The following is an 18,290-nucleotide window of genomic DNA, read 5'->3' as shown; positions in this document are numbered from 1 at the left end:
GGGAAAGAACAAGCTCTTTGTGGCAGCTGGGAACAGCAGGTGACAACTTTTATGACCATAAAGGGGTCTATTAGCTTGTTTCATATAGGTCTGTCTGTTTCTTCCTAAAAAGGCATAGGGCACATGTTACATGAATAATTCATTACTCAGACCCCCTGAGAGGCAGTAATTGTGGGCAATAGTTGGACTTTTGTATTTAATTGCTGCTATTAGTCTTAAAAGCCTAGGTCAGATACCAGCAGTTAGGAACCTGCCTCTCAGCCTTTGAGCTTATTCCTCTTTTAACTCCCAAGCATTAGTATCTGATATTTCTTGTTCTTGGTTTGGTGGATGAGTTGACATTAAAAGAATCTTCTGTCAAAGGCTTTCTTTTGGGATTTCTCTGTTTTGAGGCAAAGGGAAATTGAAAGAAAACAGTGCTGCTGCTATTCAATCTGAAGTTGCACATATATGCTTATTTTTGTGTTAGCACCTTTGTGAAAATCTGTGTCAAGATCAAGCTCTTTGTCATAGTTCACTTTAGGGACTTGTGCATGAATGCATTTATCCCCAATTCAAGTCTTTCAAAAAAAATCTTTATGTTTTCACAAATATTGTTTCATATATTGAGCCCATGCTACATGGATTCATTGCCAGGAACACTGGAATTAAACACAAGTCTCAGGGCTAGCCCAATGGCTCAGTGGCTAAATCCTCAACTTACAAGTGGCTAAATCCTCAACTACTTACAAGTACACTCAAATATGGGTGTGTCGGTTCATGTCCCGTCTGGCTCTACTTCCCAGCCAGCTTCCTGCTTGTGGCCCAGGAAAGTAGTAGAGAATGGGCCAAAACCTTGGGACTCTGCACCTTCATGGGAGACCTGACTAGGCTCCTGACTTCAGATCAGCTCAGCTCCAACTGTTGCAGCCACTTGGGGAGTGAGCCAGTGGATGGAAAATGGAAAGTCTTTCAGTTGCTCCTTCTCTTTGTGCCTTTTCAAAAGAACAAAGCAAAACAAAGCAAAATAAAAGTCTCAATACCTCAGGAGTATCTAATACCACTCCCACTCTGTCCCCAGCTATGTAAGCAATGCCACTTTCACGGAGCGACCAACACCTGCTTCTTTGAATGTGAAAGAAATTACACAGCAGGCCTTCCATGTACAAAGGTGGAACCCCTGACTTTTAATGGCTTTAGTTCTGTCTCTGCATCATTCCAGTGAGGTATTTTAAGAGAGAATACTTTTCTTAGTGGTGTAACACTTTTCCAATTAGCAGATATAATTATTCATCTGGTGTTCAGTTCAGGTGATTTTGCTATGTGCCTAAAGTCACTTCAACTTCAGTACCTGGAGAACTCAGTTCTGCTGTTTGGAGGGTTGACTCAGTTCTTGGTTTGTGCAGCAGCTGAGGCCGACATCTGAGGGGTGTGTCTTCTAGTGATGACTAATCTGGAAAGTTGTAGATTGGTTAAATTATCAACATTTCTGGATGCCATGAGATGTTTGATAGATTCCAGTTAGCAAGTTCGTTTGCAAAGGTTAGTTGAAAGTGGTAGTTCAGTTGATGTTCTCAAAGTTTTAGGAATGCAACTGTTTGCTAATCAGCTTGGGGGATTGTTTTTATAGGGATGTTTAGCAACTGTTGATTACCTAGTCCTTAAAGGTACGATGCCAGAATCAAAGTTTTCCAGCATAGAAAGAATGGGCAAGTTGCACTTGATGTTATAATCCCCGAGAACCAGGAACCATGATGCTGGAAGTGGCTGAGGAGCTCGGAAGCAGAAGGGTCTTGAACCTGTGAAGTAACAGATTATTAAGGATCAAGAAATGCCAGTTGTAGAAGACTGCACATATCCCAGAGGGAGACCCAAAGAAGAGGAACTTGTTACTAAGGGAGGATGACCTTGTGTCAAGATGCACCTGCCACCAGGGTGATCATAACTCTGTAGCCAAGGGCTGAGCAGTGAGCAATTGTGAAGTGACATGTTGACTTCGGATTCAAGACTGACCCATTGGTATTCCTCCCTGGAATGCAGCCCAGAAGATAGTTTTCTTAATCAGTACTTAAACATCAGTTAGTCGATTTTCTCCTTGAAATTATTTCATAATGGAAATCTCTGATGACTTCAGCAACTATTACTATACCTTCTTGCTTGAATCTTATGAATTGTATAGCATGTTTCATTTATTCAGGACTCATAGAGATACACTAGTGGACAATTTTAGCCCTGTTACCTTTTATTTATTTATTTACTTATTGAAAGATTTATTTATTTATTTTATTACAAACTCAGATAAACACAGAGAAGGAGAGACAGAGAGTAAGATCTTCTGTCTGATGATTCACTCCCCAAGTGAGCGCAACGGCCGTTGCTACGCCGATCAGAAGCCAGGAACCAGGAACTTCTTCCAGGTCTCCCACACGGGTACTTTTCCAGGCCACAAGCAGGGAGCTGGATGGGAAGTGGAGCTGCTGGGATTAGAACCGGCACCCATATGGGATCCCGGCGTGTTCAAGGGGAGGACTTCAGCCACTAGGCCATGCCGCCGGGCCTAGCCCTGTTACCTTTTACTAAAGTAACCCTGCTACTAGGTAGTTAACGAAACTGTTATTCTCAAAGATTTTTTAGGGTATGTGTCTGAGTCGTATCCTCTTGGTGATGTTCCCCAAAGTGACAACACAGGGAGAAACTGGGCACTGCTGAATTTCTTTGCGGCATTTATCTCATGTAGGGTGATTCTCCTTTGAAACCTGACGATTCAAGGCTTTATTGTTTTGCCCAGTTTGTATTATTAAATATAAAGCAAAAGTGTCCCTGAAAGGACACAATGAGTTCCACATTTCAAGGTCTTCATTCACTGGATACCTAGTAAAAGTATGGGAAGTGCTTAGTATGTAGTGTACCAGGCACTGCACGAAGGGTACAAATGGGCTGCACCCAGCCTAGTGGAAGGATGCAAACCCTGTAGAAGGAGGTTGTGGGAGCCATCGGGATAAAAGTATCCCTGGTTAACCTGGTGCTCTTGAAGCTTCCCCTAGAGAAAACTAAATTTAAGCCAAGACTTGAAAGATGAGTTTAAGGAAGAAATGGGGATAACGTGCTGGTGTATGTGAAGGCACTGGCAGCATTCTGGATGGACTTGGGTTTTGGGGAGAAATCAGATCTCTCTGGGCAATTAAAACTGCATTAACATTGGTTAGGAAATAAGGGGAAGTTTCTGTGTTCCAGCATTGTAGTTTTAAGCACGTAACTTTAAATATATTTCAGTTTAAACATTGTTAATTATTTTGAAGGCAGGGAGACAGAGATAGTGGCGGAGACAGAAAATTTTCAGTGATAGCCAGAGCTGGGGCAGGCCAAACCCTGAAGCTGTAAACTCAGCCTGGATTTCCCACATGGGTTGCAGGGACCCAACTACTTGCATCTTTTTTCGCTGGCTCCCAGGTTGTATGTTAGCAGGAAGCTAGACTTCAAAACTCATTTGGACACCCTGAGACAAGATACAGATATTCTAAGCAGAAATGCAGGAATGCATGTCTGGATTTTCAAATCTGTCCAGTTGTTATTGTACTCTCTGATTTGGAAAAAATGATGTGGCAGGAGGTTGGCCACTTGAAGTATTTCATCCCTGCTCTTAAGTAAATGTTTCTGTGCAGACCAAATTTGCATAGGCATAGTTCACCTCATAAAGGAAGTCTTATTTTCATTCACTAGGATTCCAGTGTGTTTTCGAGACAGCTGGTACAGAGTCAAGGATTTTGACCAATTTTTTTTTACTGTGAAAGTTCTTATTATAGCAGTATTTACTATGTTGACATTTAAAATGTAGTCTGTTCATTGATCCTTTACTATGGCAAATTGGTTTGTTGAAATTGCCTTGAAAGTGTAATCAATCACCAGTTTGACTTCTTTTTACTCTGTTGTCCTGCATGTATTTCTGAACACAATGAGGAAAGAGTATGATTTGCATTGTTTTTCTAATCTCTGAATGCTACTGGAGACATAATATTTTCTGTGGATCAATTTAGTAGAGGAATTAAGATCTGTGAAAATAGTTCTTGAGTGAAAATGAAGTTTATAGAATATTTAACTGAATACTCTTTGAAATTGAAAAATTAGTTAAAATATTTAGTCAAATAACTATAATTTGTCATGATCTCAGAACTTTTTTGTGAAATACCTTAAAGCTCATTTATATGGTACGCCAAGTTTTGATGCAGCTGGGATTTAGCTATTAAATCAATTAGCTAATATGTAACTTTTAAAAAAATTTGTGATTCCTCATTTTCTAAAACCTAAAGCTCCGGCAGTAATCCTACTGAGCTTTTGATAATCAATCGTAAACTGTCTGTGAAATCCGGTCTGACTTTTGAAAAGAAGGTTGAATTTACTTTCCCCTAATGGTTAACTTTGTTTATTTAGTCTGAGTTTTGGGACTTGGTAGGGAAGTTGTTGCTAACCCCATGCCTTCACCTTCAACAATGGGGTCATAACTCCTCCAAAGAAAGCATAGCTGTGGCTGTGTAGGGTTAGGTAAATACTCCTGCAAAAATAAACTGAAGTTATGTCAAGATCCAAAGAGGACAACCCGCCTGCTCACACTGTTCGGTTGTTGAAGAGTTCTTGGTGGCACCATTACAAATCTCCTGCTTCCTGTTGGGTTTCAGCAGTTCTGCTTGTTGCATGCTGAAGATGTAGTTTTGCCTGGCTGGTTACAGATGCTATTTGGTTGTAGGTCATTGAAAAGAAATACAGTTCATGTGATATGCATTATAAAACATTTGTTGTCTCCAAATTGGTATTAAATTGTCAATGACAAAACTAATTAAAAATAAAAAATGTAGACTTTTTTGTTTATGATGAAGGTTGATTGCATAGCAGACATTTACAAAAAAACTAATTTTTGATTGGCGAACTGCGTGAACTTTTATGTTCTGAAAAATTGCTTTGAAAGCATGCTTGCAACACTTTTGATGAGGTTGACTCTGAGCAACCTAGGTAATCTTCTCTAACATCTGGCTTCTCTTACCTTCTTCATTGTACTTATATTATTTAAAGTTCCTTTTTAAGTGAAGTCTTCAGACATTCTTTTACGCTTTTCTTACTAGTGTGTTCAGTTGACTGAATATTTTTGCTGTGTCCCTGTGTGCACATGACCAGCTTATGTCAAATGCTTGGAAGAGCATTGCTTTGTGCTTCTAGATGGATTACATTCCCATAACTAATTATCAGTAACCATTTTGTGCTTAACATTCCCAAAGGATTGCAGGTGACAGAGGTAAACATTGGCAGGGCTAAGTCTCCTGCCAGTGCAGTGAGAGTAAAGTCCTTGCATGGAACTTTTATTGTAGCATTTGATCTCTGTCGGGGTCATGATCTGACAACCTCGCATGTTGCTATCCTGGTTTTAAAACCAGTGAGTGCATCATTGCACAGTGATGTACGGGAAAGCGTGATTCACTAGCTGTGTTTAGTTCTAAATTTCCAGCAAAAACTTAGAACTCCACAGTGCAACCTCATAAATAATTTCCCTTTACCCGTATTAAGGTTTTTAAGTGAAGAAATTGAACAAAATGGTAGCTATACTCACTTCCAATTCTTTCATTATCAGTTATTTCTTGGCACTACAGTGACTGATTTGCCAATTCATTTATTCATTTATGCTTTTATACATTTAGCTGTAGAATATCTATTACTTGATTCTACCTTTGTCTCATTCTATGTCACAGACTGTGAAAGATAAAGAATGAATATTGGAGTGATTGTTTTAGAAGTTCTTGATATATTCGGCAAGATAAATATTCTGCCACATGTTAAAAGACAAATTTGAACATAATCAATGTGTGCTGATTTCCTTTTCTTTGAACATATCCTGGTTGTTGATTTTCTTCCTAATGTTTGATGATTTTCATGTGTAGAGGTGTCTCATGTGTATTGAAGGTCAAATTCCAAGTGAATATGTGGTCACTGGTAGTGCTGTAAGAGAAAGCTCTGTGGAAATACTTATGATTATTGCTTGAGCCAGTTACGTAGTCTTGTTTTATTTCATTCATTCAGATCACTAGGTTGGGAAATATAACACCTCATCCAGTGTGAGAAAGGAAAATTTGCTTTATACTCATGTCATCCAAGTTTCCTGATGGTGAATAATGTTCTCATAAAATTTGGAAGGCTTACTGTACTTCTTTCTGCTTCTCTTGAGTATGAAAGGGAGCAAACAGGTTGGGCTATATCAGGATGTTGTAGTTTGAGGTGCACTTGTAGTTCTATTAGGTGTGGTCCCTAATCATGGTGTTTAGAGACCTGTAACAGGAAGTTGAAGGCCTGGTTCAATGTCTTGCTGGTTGTATTACTTAACTTGAGATTGATAGCTACCATACAAGAGCATAACAAAAGCTTAAATCCATTGCCAACCTTGTCTGCTACCTTCTTTTTTTTTTTCGGTTTTTATTAAATTTATTCATTAATTACATTGTGTTGTAATTACATAGAATTTGGGATTCTCCCCCCACCCTCCCCCCATGGTGGGTTCCTCCACCCCGCTGCATAACCAAGTTCAAGTTCAGTTGAAATTCCCTCTTTGCAAGTATATGCCAAGCATAGAGTCCAACATCTTATAGTCCAGTCAAGTCCAACTACTTACTGGGTAGACCCTCTCTGGTCTGAGGGCAGAGACAGCAGAGTATCATCCCAGTCAAGTCTGCTACCTTCTAATATAACTATTTTGATGACTACACTTCAGGACACAAAAATAGAACAATTTCATCCCAGGCACTATGTTGTCTAGGAGATGACACCAACAAAATTTTCAACAAAACTACACACTTTCTTTGTTTTCCTAAGAATTTCTACTTAAAGCATCTTAAACTAAGATTGTAAGAAGAGTGCCATTTTCCATGCCGAATATTGCCCAGCCTGAGAACCTTGAGTCATTTGGTCCTTTCCCTCGGCTGTCCTATCCATACCTGCACTGACTGTGCTGAGATGGAGCCTGCCAGGGAAATGCCAAAAAAGAACACTCTCAGTGTCTTGGTTCAGAGTTTAGCCATATTGTTGAGTGTGCAAATCACAGTTTGCAGGTAGAACTGGTTTGATTTTGTCATTAAGGTCAGATCTCAGAGGTCAGTGATCTTGCAAATATCTTGAAGGGATTATCCATCAGGCTTTGTATTTACATCACTCACTGTTCAAATTTGACCCTGTTGAAGTGATGTCACATATCGCAAATCCCATCAGAAATTATGATCTAGCAGCATGGCCCTTACACCCATTTGACATCTTCCTAATGCTGGCTGTAGGAGTGAGTTACAGAAGGCCTCTTCTGGTTAAGGAAGGTCTGTGGAAAGTTGAAGAACAATTACTCAGGTCCTGAAGGAATGCGAAAATTAATTATGTGCAATTTCATTGCACTGTATTTTGTTTTTAAGAATGTGGCAATTAAGGTATTCAATGTTAAGGGCTTTTATTTGCAATGCAAAAGCTGTGGGATCCTTGAAAATTTCATTTCCAGTGAAATGAAGCATTTTGTTTGTAAGCAGTTTCTCTCCAGGTATAGAAAACTAAAGTCCTGTATGGAACCCCCATGGAATGTTGGCATTGCTTCCTAACCTTTGTGTGGTCTCTACTTTGTTCTCTTTAGGACATCCAGGCAGAAATTGATGCCCACAATGACATATTTAAAAGCATTGATGGAAATAGGCAGAAAATGGTAAAAGCTCTGGGAAATTCCGAAGAGGCAACGATGCTTCAGCACCGACTGGATGACATGAACCAAAGATGGAATGACTTAAAAGCGAAGTCGGCCAGTATCAGGTCAGAATAGTCCTTATCCCAATAAAAATGGGCAAAGTAGTGTTTCTGAATTTTATGTCTTTAGAGTAGCCTTGCTACTAAATGTACTTTCTCAGAAATTGTTCATGATTTTAACACAAAGGATATTTCCTTAGGAATTGCAGTTTTAGCTCCATGCTCTATGTCAGTCATTCCCAGTTATTCACAAGCGCCCATATTCTGTTTTAAAGTATTAATTGAGTGTTTAACAACTACTGTGTTTGAATTTTTAGTTGTAATGTTAGTACCAAAATATCCTAGTCAATACAATTTTATTCCTTTTCTATATGAGGAAATAGAAATGTATTGTATATAAGTAACTTTTTAAGCTGTTGAGCTGAGAAGTAGCAGGCGAGAACTTGAATCTAGACCTGTTTGACAGTGAAATTATTTTGCTTTGTTGTGCTGTTTCTCTACCCAATTGGAAGACCTATTTATAAAAATCAGTTATCAGTTATGGATTTTAGAATAAAAAATTGATGACTTACAGCCTTTAATTGGAGAGATCAAAATTTAAAAAAAGAGTAACCCCAGGATTATAATTTTGACAAGGAAAGGATTTTGAAAATATCGCCCAAAGTGTCAGAAAGATTAGTGTTATTATTTGGGAAGAATATTTTTAAGATTGTGTTTAACTGACGGTGGTTACTTCCTAATCAAGTTTGAGTTTAGGGTACACTGATTGAAGAATGCGTTGTTGAGCAAAAATTTCGATAGGAGGGGCTGGATCAGTTTCCTTTTTCTGTATCCTGCTTACAAAACTGTATAACCTTAGAAGCAACTTGTTTTTAAATGCTTTGACTTTGCTATTTGATTTTGCATCAGTTGCTTAGCTCCTCTGAGTCATAGCTTTCGTATTTACAAAATCAGAATATAGTTAACCTTATGATTATGATAATTGGATGGAACAATTTGATAATTCCTAAATCTATGAGAATTCTGTCCAAGGTGGTATTTAATTTGCTTTTTCATACACAAAGGGCTTTAGTGGATTTTCTTTGATTGCTTTCAGATTTTATAGAATGACTCTATGGCAAAAAGAAAGCTTCAGTTTTTTTTTTTTAAATGGTTAAGAATGAATTTTAAAAAATTCTTTCCGATGAGATGTTTTTCTTCTAGGATTCTAGGGAAGGCAATTGCAGATGCTTTTATATTTAAGTATAGGGCAATGTAGTGGGAGTGTGGGTATCTTTATGTAAAGATTCCACTTCACGTTGAATCTGCATTGGCCAAGTAATATTTCATAACAGAAAAATTAGACAGTATTGTGCAATGACAGACTGTACTTACACTTTTAGAAGACTTGGAGTTTTAACTGGTTAGGACACATGGACTTGTAACTTTCTGTTCCTCATAAATACGAATAAAAGTGTTACACATGTTCCAGTGAAAAAGTGTTCATCACGCATCCATGTTAAAGAGCCAAATGCCAACGTGACGGGCCATGAGAAATACCACACAAAATAATGTTGGCATTTTGCAAATTTCATTGCTTTTTTTTTTTCAAGAACTTTTTTGTCAGAGTAATTTTCTGGTTGAAGTCAAAATCTGAGTACAGAAGACGCAAGAGTTAGAGAGGAATGTGAGGCATGGAAATAAAACCAGGTCCTCTCGGACGAGTTTCTTAAAGAGTTTTGCTCCGAAGGACAGACAGACCACAGTGTTGTGCCTGTGTTACTGCATGTCGTAACATCATAAACCTGTGATAGCAGGGAGCCATATCCATGGCTGTATTGACCTCTCTGTGCTTTGCTACTGGCTATACACAGAGAAAAACAAAGACAATCGAAACAATCAAAATATTAATTATCTGGCTCAAATATTATTCATTAAAATATCAATAATGAAAAGTGTGTTTTTTCTAGCACTTGCTCTGTCACTTGGTTGTGTTGTCACCACAGGCACATCAATTAACTCAGAAGTTTCCCATGGATATGTTAAGGATACCCCTCTTGTTGGGCTGCCATGGGTATTTCATTTATTTATCCCATAAATTATCTAAAACAAGTACTCTAGGGAAGGCCCCTAAAACACATGCTAAGTGTTAAATAATTTTTTATGTATTAGTCTCATTGATTGTCACTTTTTGGAGGACACTAGTTAATTTAAAAGACATGAAAATTCTCCATACTCTATATTTTTCTTAGTCACTAATCTTAAGAATTTTTGAGGCATTGTCCAATAAATATTGTTCCCCTTCCTCGCTGGATTTTGGATAGGAACAATGCAACAGTGTACTCAGTAGGCATTAATAATGTGCCAGCAGAGCGCTCCAGGGCCGTGGGAATTACTGATGGAGGCCACGCTGGAGGTGAGCTGAACAGGGCTGTGAATCCTGTCCCTGGCTGAGGCAGAACTCGCAGCAGCCACGAGTTGAGGTGGTCTCCCTCTGGAACCACCACCACTCCCCGCCCCCAAAGAAGAGGATCCAGTGTCTGCAGGCCAGTTCTGTGGAGGAAGGGCAGAGATAAACAAACGGAGATGTTCTCCATGAAGTTACAAATTGGAGTGATCACCTCCACCTCTAAAGGAACTTCATCAGGTGGGGAAATACCTCCCCCTAAGGAGTGGGGGGACGTCGTGTCACTGACAGGTCGTTGACACGGCCACCCCTGCCTCGTCCATTCCTCGGGAGACTGAGACCCAATGCTCTCTTCTGTTCTTCTGTTCCCCCCGTCCTTACAGCACAGCCACCCTTTCACATTACCTTCAAATGTGAACAAATTCTGCCATCCCTTAATGTGTTAGTGAACTTTTTTACTTTTTGTCTGTATAATGGAGAGTTACCTTTCTCCCTGATTGTCTGATTTACTCAAGTTACTGTTTAATAAAGGTTAATTTTCCTCACCTGGCAGCCCAATAGAATACTGAGCATGTTGCGACTGCTATGGCCAGCAATCAATCAGAAGACCTATGGGCGAGGGCAGGAACCCTGGCACACAGGGATGGGAGGAAAATTGGCAGCCACATAGTTCCTTCTTAAGCATAACTTCCACCTCTCTCAACAGCTCCTTAGATGTGAATGCATCTATTATTCATCTTTGCTTTTACCCTCTTATTCCTGCTGCCTCTTAATTTGCAGGATATTCTTCTTTATTGCTCATAGATTTGTCTTCCTAATGAAGTATTCTCAATACTGTCCTCAGCTCCCATTTTTGGTGTGAATATTCATACTGCTAACCTTTTTCTTTTCGTTTTTCATGGTCAAGTCTCTTTCCCCCATATAAACCATGGATCCCTTTTTGTGTTAGTGGTCAGCTGATATTTCATGTCATTCTGGTATCCCCGAGGTGATCCATCTCAGGACAAATGCAGACCATCCTCCAGAGCCCACAGTTTGTTTCGCTATGTTCTACCTCACCATGTGCATCTGAACACTATTGGTTTTGCCCTGTTAGTCATTGAAGGGCTCTCTGTTGTATCAAATCAGAATTACTTATCACATCACCCATATAAAAGCCCTCCTGTACATTACAGTGATGGCTCCTCTCCAGAGGGCTAGTCTCCTTGCCGTGGCAATTGTTAGTATCTAACTTTATTGGTTATTGCCGTGATGTACTTAATGTCGATCTTCCATAGTTTAAAAATTGTTTAAAGTGTGTATCTGCCTCTATTTTCAGGTGTGAAATTCTTCAGATTTCATTTTATTTTTCATCTTCTAAACTTGCTCATCTTTCTTTTCACACTTGATTGTTTAAACCTTCTCTCATTTCAATCCCTATAAAACCATTCTACTCATCTTTGAGACCATAGCTAACCTAAGATATTTCAGTTATGTCAGAACATTGATTTTCCTTTCTTCTTTGAAGTGGCTTTGTCCGTTTTTCCAAACACACTCCAAGAACCACATCCTTTCTATCTGCTGTTCTTAATCCTCGTCTGTCTTGTGCTGTACTAGAAAGTGAAAGATGAGAAACTCTCTTCCCCTGTAATTTTGTACTTTCCATTTAAAATTGGTGTGATGCTGAATGACTGTCTACCATACTCGCTGCCATGCTGATTTTAAAAGATCTAAATTCCTCTTTAATTTCCATATCGCTTCCAAAGTCCCTCTGTAGATGCCTTTGCTTCTTTCTTTCTGAGAATGAAGAAGCCCTATAATCGATGCCCTTTCTGACACTTGCAATATTTAATGTTCATGGATTCTGCATCTCAAATTGTGCCTTTTTTGTACTGAAGTTGATATTATTGTGGCAGGAAGAATTTGCTGTAATTTGTCACGACTCTTAGGGAAGGGAATGCCTGCCAAATCATAATTACATTGCCAATGTAATTATGCTAAAATAAGCTAATATTTGTTGGCTTTTTATGTACTGAATCTCCCCCGCAAGCACTACTTCTTTGTACCAAGATTTACTCTTTGGAACAATATCGGACTCTGTGCCTCAATGCCTTGGGCTAATTACTGTTTTTTAAAATATTATCCTTGCAGTCTTTTTGGATAATTTTGATTAAACTTTTATATACTAGAATTCAAAATGCCACATATTCTGTGCCAATCTAAGCATAATACATACAGTTGTATATTTCTGTTAGATCAGTACTGATGAAGATAGCAAAACATTTGAAACTTTAGCTAGATGATAGGCTTCTAGAAATACTGTCAGCATTCTAAGTCTTGGAAAAAATGTGAATTGGAAGTATAAATTCCGAACTGTGAATGACGATTTGGGTTTTATGCTAAATTTAATTTAGGATTATGTTAATTAAATATCCATTTAGCAGCTCAATGATGTTTAATATATCCTTAAGAACATAGAGTTTCATAAGGTCAGTGAAATTGTCAGATCTAATGAAAACTCGGTTCAAAGATGAAATTCTTTCTTCTTTTCTTTTATGAGCCTGTTAAAAATTCAGAGCCCATTTTTGAAAGCCTTTAGAGAAGATTAACCTTTAACATCATCATTTTCTTCTAATGCTATCACATTTTACAATGTCATTGACTACACGATCAGCTTTAGATAGTTGATTTTGCTAACCATATTATGAAACTACTACTCAAATCTTTGCTCTGCTGATCTAATGGAGGAAGAGTCTATGGCTGTCTTTTTTTTCTCTCTCTGATGCAGTGCTTTCCCATAGAACTTTCTGTGATGATGGAAATATCAGTAGAGTCATCTCTCAGCATATGTGGCATAGTGAGCACTCGAAATGTAGCTAGTGCAGCTGATAAATTGATGAAACTCAATTTATTAATTTCAATTACCCTAAACTGAAATTTAAACAGCCACATGTTGCTGGCGGTACCCTGTTGGAAGCACAGCCTTAGTACTGTCAGCACAATCAACTGACATTAGAAGAACTGACTTTTTTCTAATAGGCCTTGATTTTCCTCCTGAGGTCAGGAATAACTCCTCTCCTTTCTAATGTTATCTGTTACTCTTTCATCAATTAAAAGATGTTTATTCCTTTATTTTTTTATATCTTTGGGTTTGCAAGTAAGGAAAAAATTAAATTTTTAGTAAGCAAACCAGATTAAACATTTAATTTTGTGTGCTAATTTCACAATGACTATCTTTATTTCATATACCTCTGAATTTGGAGCATGATTGTTTTTTGGTGGACTGACTAAATATCTTTTCTGTAGTACATCTGGGCAGCTTCTAACTTAGTTTTCTAATTATATCCAAGAGAGATGGAATAGAAAGAGCGTAGATTTTGTATAGGATACCATATTGTCACCATAGCTTTATGAGTAAGATTCTTCTCTGAGTTGTAGAATTATCATCAAGTTTTCTGTTTCAGAGTATATGTGTCTTAACTTGCATTTCCCCTAACCTGGGGAAATGGGCTGTTGATAGCATGACTTTCTGTTTCTAGAGAAGGGTAGTTCCTGATATCACAGTGAATTCTGTATAAATATTTGCAGTGAGGAAATGAAAGCAGGTACATATCATCCTTGGTTGGTGAAATAATCTATCAGTATCAATGGACTGAATCAGTTAAGAAGTTAGGATAAGTCAATTATCTACAAATGTAAGAGTTCAGTGTGTTCAATAATTTGGTCAACTTTCTGAAAACAATACTAATGATTTGTGATCAGTATGGTCTCAGGGAAATTGAAGTTTTAAAAAGCTTATAGTAAAATTGAGGAGGTACGATGAAGCCAAGCACAAATTTCAGATGTCTTTTTACCGTACATTTTATATACTGTCCAAGAAAAGGCTTTCATCTTTCCAGATGAAAGAATTAAAATGAAACTGGAATTCCGAAGGCTACTCCAGAAGCAAGCATTTATTTGGGCATATGGTAGTAATCCACTAAGCACGTATTTAGAATGTACTGGAGAATAACCAGCACAGATTTTCTAGGCAGATTCTGCCAGATGAGCTTGCTCTTTACTGTGGAAAAACAAAGATGTAGAAACACACATCAATGAGTGGTTTTTTTTTGTTTTTGAATTTACTTTAACATCCCTTAAAAACATTACTTTCGGCTTCATAAATAGTTCTTCAGGTGTTACAGCTGTTAGGTTCAATGATTAGCTTCATTCTTTCTGTGCAGCCAAAAGAGTTAATTTCAATACAAAAGTCATTTGTGTGAGCTTCAGTAGTGTATGCAACTGGATATCAAGTGAGTGTAACATGTGCTTTGGTTATTGATTGTGTTAAATTATAGACATTGAGACTGCAGAATCAAATTATCTGAAATAAGTTAGGAACTGTACATCAGTGTTTTAAGCACATAGAGACACTTGGGCACTTCTTGATTGCATTGGCTGAAGACTTCTGATTTCCACATCTTGTGTATTGGAAAGAAATTATAACAGATCAATCAAATGTACTTGGGCTGAATGGCATATTACTGCAGAGTTTTCAATGAATATAATTGAAATTATTTTCTTGTGCTCCGTGACAAGTGAAACTATTGTGTATTGGGGGAGGTTAACTATGTATTTGGCCTGCCTACAATTAATCAATACAAACAGAAAAGCTGAGTATGAATAGAATAAAGATGTTGTTAAAATACAACTTAGTAAAGTAGGGCCAGTTATAGCACCTATGGAACAAATTAACATGATAGTAAAGGAAAAAAAGGACTTTCAATTATGAAACTAGGGAAATAAAAAGTATTTTACTATGTTTTTACAATTATATTGTATTGATTCATAATCTTTGAATAATATATAGAATTTTAGAGTTTGAATATTTTTCTTTATATAAGACAGCTGGCAATGAATTTTGTATGGATTGCACAATAATTGGTCTGTTATATGTGACTGTACATGAATGCAAGTTCATCATGTCTAAAAGGATATGCAGGACTCCACCATCTCAGCCAAGTATATTGATTGATAGATTATGGCTCTTACTGTATGAATTCAAGAGAAACCGTATGAAGTAGAGATTGCATATTCATGTTTGTTCTGAAAACATGAATTTTAGCAGAGGCTTATGATGTTGCTGAATATGTTTCCACGAATGTCACCTAATCATCCATGCAGGAAAAAATTGTTGGAATTAACTGTAGCAGAGCTGCTAGTCTTGAGACAGGTGCTCAGCTACATCCAGCGTCCACAAAAGGAAATAACTGGCAGATCTGAGAGACAGTACTGGCTGTGTGGGACTTGCCCCTAATGTGCAGCAAAAAATAGATTTATAGGGGTGGACATCATGCCAGTGTGTAATTGAGAGCTGTTGTATAAGATGCCATGAACTTGTCTAGGAGTTTCTAACTGGGGTTGCACCAAATGGCCATCTTTCCACTAATAAGTATTCAACCTTTGGAAGCTATCATATAAAACAGACTTGTGTCTGTTTCTATCAGCCTTAGCCCTATAAACATGAATAACATGACAGAGGGACTCCATCTCACCTGAATGACTTAGATCCCATTCACTGTCCGCTGGGATGATGCATGCGTCAGGAATGCTTGATTCCTTGATTCTCTAGAGTTATTTACAACTGGTCCTAATTTGTTTATTTTTTCTACAGAAAAGGGGTTTATTAACTTATTTATTTGAAGGAAAGATGACAGACAGACACACACACAAAGAGACTCTCGCATTCACTGCTTCCATTCCCAGATGTTCACAGCATCAGGGGCTAGGCCGGGCTGAACAGAGGAGAGCCAGGAAGTTAATCCAGGTGTGCTAAGTGGCTGCTTCCCAGTGTGACGTTAGCAGAAGGCTAAGTCCGTAGCAGAACTTCGCTCAAACTCAAGCACTGAAATGTCAGATGTAGCAGCACCGTAACTCTTACAAGAGTTCCATGGACTCTCATTTTTTGGAGGGAACATTAATTGATCTTACAAGATTATTTGGCTAAAGGAAGGTGTGTAATTCTGTGAATGCAATTTCAGCTTCTAAATGTGGCCTGGGTTCTGTCCTCAGGGCCCATCTGGAGGCCAGTGCAGAGAAGTGGAACAGGTTACTGACGTCCTTAGAGGAACTGATCAAATGGCTGAACTTGAAAGATGAAGAACTGAAAAAACAGATGCCTATTGGAGGGGATGTTCCAGCCTTACAACTCCAGTATGACCATTGCAAGGTAAGTTGAGTACCGGTGCTGCTTAACCTTCAAACAATTGAATACTTGAAATAAAATTTGAGATAAATATCAAAGTTGAACCAATGAACACAAGGTCCCACTTCCCTACCTTGCTTCTGATTTTCACTTTTTAGACATTTTATTTGAATTGCAAGCATTGCTCCCATTCATTTCAAATTTAATTGTTATTTTCTATTCAACTAAAAATTTAAAAAAAGATAAGTCTACAAAGCATGATAATGCTTTAGAGCATTTCATGAAGTGTACTTACATTTCTAACAGATTTAGGAATGTTTATATCCTTTTATATTGGGAAAACATTAACTTCAAGTTAACATTAAAGAGTCACAAAAATGACAAACTGTGGTTTGAATTAAATGGAAGTGAAAAAATTAGGACTTACGTTATTAAAATGATGGGATGTAATGAAGTGTTGAGGCAAATGAAAACCGTAGTATTTATGACCACTTTATTGTTTTACCTTTTTGAACTTTCCTATAATTTTTATTCTTCCAAAATTCCTCTGTATGCAGATTTACATTTTCACTTAGATTAGCAAGCCATTTTGCTGAAATATTATCAGTGGACACATTCATTTTTAGATACTTGCATTATTAATTTTTTGCCTTTTCTTTACAATAATTTATTTTTTCTACATACACAATTTCTCATGTTACATATCGTGTCTTATTTTTTTACTTTTCACATCCTGTGCAAGTTCTCATTTTAAAGCAAACATAAATGTGATCTTGGAATTCTATTCCCAGTTGAAATTTACAAATAATACCTCACACATCTTCTAAAAGACTGTATCACTTATGCAGTTATTTGTCTTCATACCACATGGTAACACCTTGAAATTCATTTTATTCTGAATCGTGCCTTGTTTGTTACATTTAGCATTTGCACATAGATCAAAAAGACTGTAATACAGGGAAATATCTGAGATACAATAAAGAAAGGCTCAGCGAGCGTATTATATGCAACTATTCATAATCACAATTTTAAATTATAGCTTTAAGAAAGCCACGTTTTTTTCATTCTTCCATTCTATTAGTTATCCACATTTCCTTTTTATGGGCTCAGGTATTGGTAATGAAGTAACTACATATCCAGCTCTTATCATAACAGTTCTTTGTAAAAATAAATAAATAAATAAATAAATAAAAGTGCTATGAACCTTGAGTAAAATCTAAATCCTGAGGCTTGAAATGGTTTTCTTTTTTTGGCCTTAATAGAATGCATACCTGACATCCTAATTTGTCCTGGCTGTTTTTTTATCCCACCTTCAGAAAAGGTTATCCAGCTGTAAGTCCTGTTTCACTTAACTTTTGATTTACTGCATGTAGTTATTCTGCTACAACCCTTTTGATCTGTTACCCAGATGAAAAGTTAATACTGTTAATGATGCTGATATTATTGGTCCATTTGTTCAGTGACTATTGAATGATTACCTTGCACCAGTCACTGATAAATCAAGCATTATCCAAATCGATTTTTGTCTAATTCTGGATGGCAGGAAGTGAAAGAGAAAGAAAGAGAAGAAAAAGCAGGGTGGGGAGGCAGGGGAGAAGAGAAGGGAGAGAGGAGAGTGTAGGCCCAGATGCTGCTTTGTGAGGAGAAGGTCGGAGGAATGCCACAAATAGAGGATTGAACGGAGACATGAAGTGAGTGAGGTCATAGGGTGAAAGGGAGTAGACACAAAAGCTAGGGAATCCATGGATGCTCCACTGTATATCTGCATATTTGGGGACTAGCATTTGGACTTGTGTGATGAGCCAAATAAGAGAGAAGGAGGAGGTGAAAATAGGTGGGAGTGAGAGGAATAGTTTCAAGTCACAAAGGTCCTTGAAAGTTCTTTGTGAAGATACTTGTTTTCACTCAGTAGAAAGGAAACCATGAAAGGTCTTGATATCTGTAGTGCTGTAATCTGAGTTTTAGTCTAGAATAATTACAGGTTAAATTCTAAGGAATAAGATACAGAGG

The 18,290-nt window shown here is 37.7% G+C and overlaps 1 protein-coding gene across 7 annotated transcripts in view; it reads left to right on the top strand.

Annotated features, from left to right (window-relative positions):
* Positions 1-18,290, top strand: part of UTRN (utrophin) — a 507,084-nt gene that overhangs the window by 344,027 nt on the left and 144,767 nt on the right. For all 7 annotated transcript variants that reach the window (XM_058667660.1, XM_058667612.1, XM_058667721.1 and 4 more), the window contains 2 exons: positions 7,625-7,797; positions 16,148-16,304. In XM_058667660.1, the coding sequence (XP_058523643.1) occupies positions 7,625-7,797; positions 16,148-16,304 (330 nt within the window). The remainder of the gene's footprint in view (positions 1-7,624; positions 7,798-16,147; positions 16,305-18,290) is intronic.

Source organism: Ochotona princeps, chromosome 1, assembly GCF_030435755.1.
Source record: "Ochotona princeps isolate mOchPri1 chromosome 1, mOchPri1.hap1, whole genome shotgun sequence".
Classification (NCBI taxonomy): domain Eukaryota; kingdom Metazoa; phylum Chordata; class Mammalia; order Lagomorpha; family Ochotonidae; genus Ochotona; species Ochotona princeps.
The sequence above is the reverse complement of the archived record's forward strand: the minus strand, read 5'-3'. Positions and strand labels throughout refer to the sequence as shown.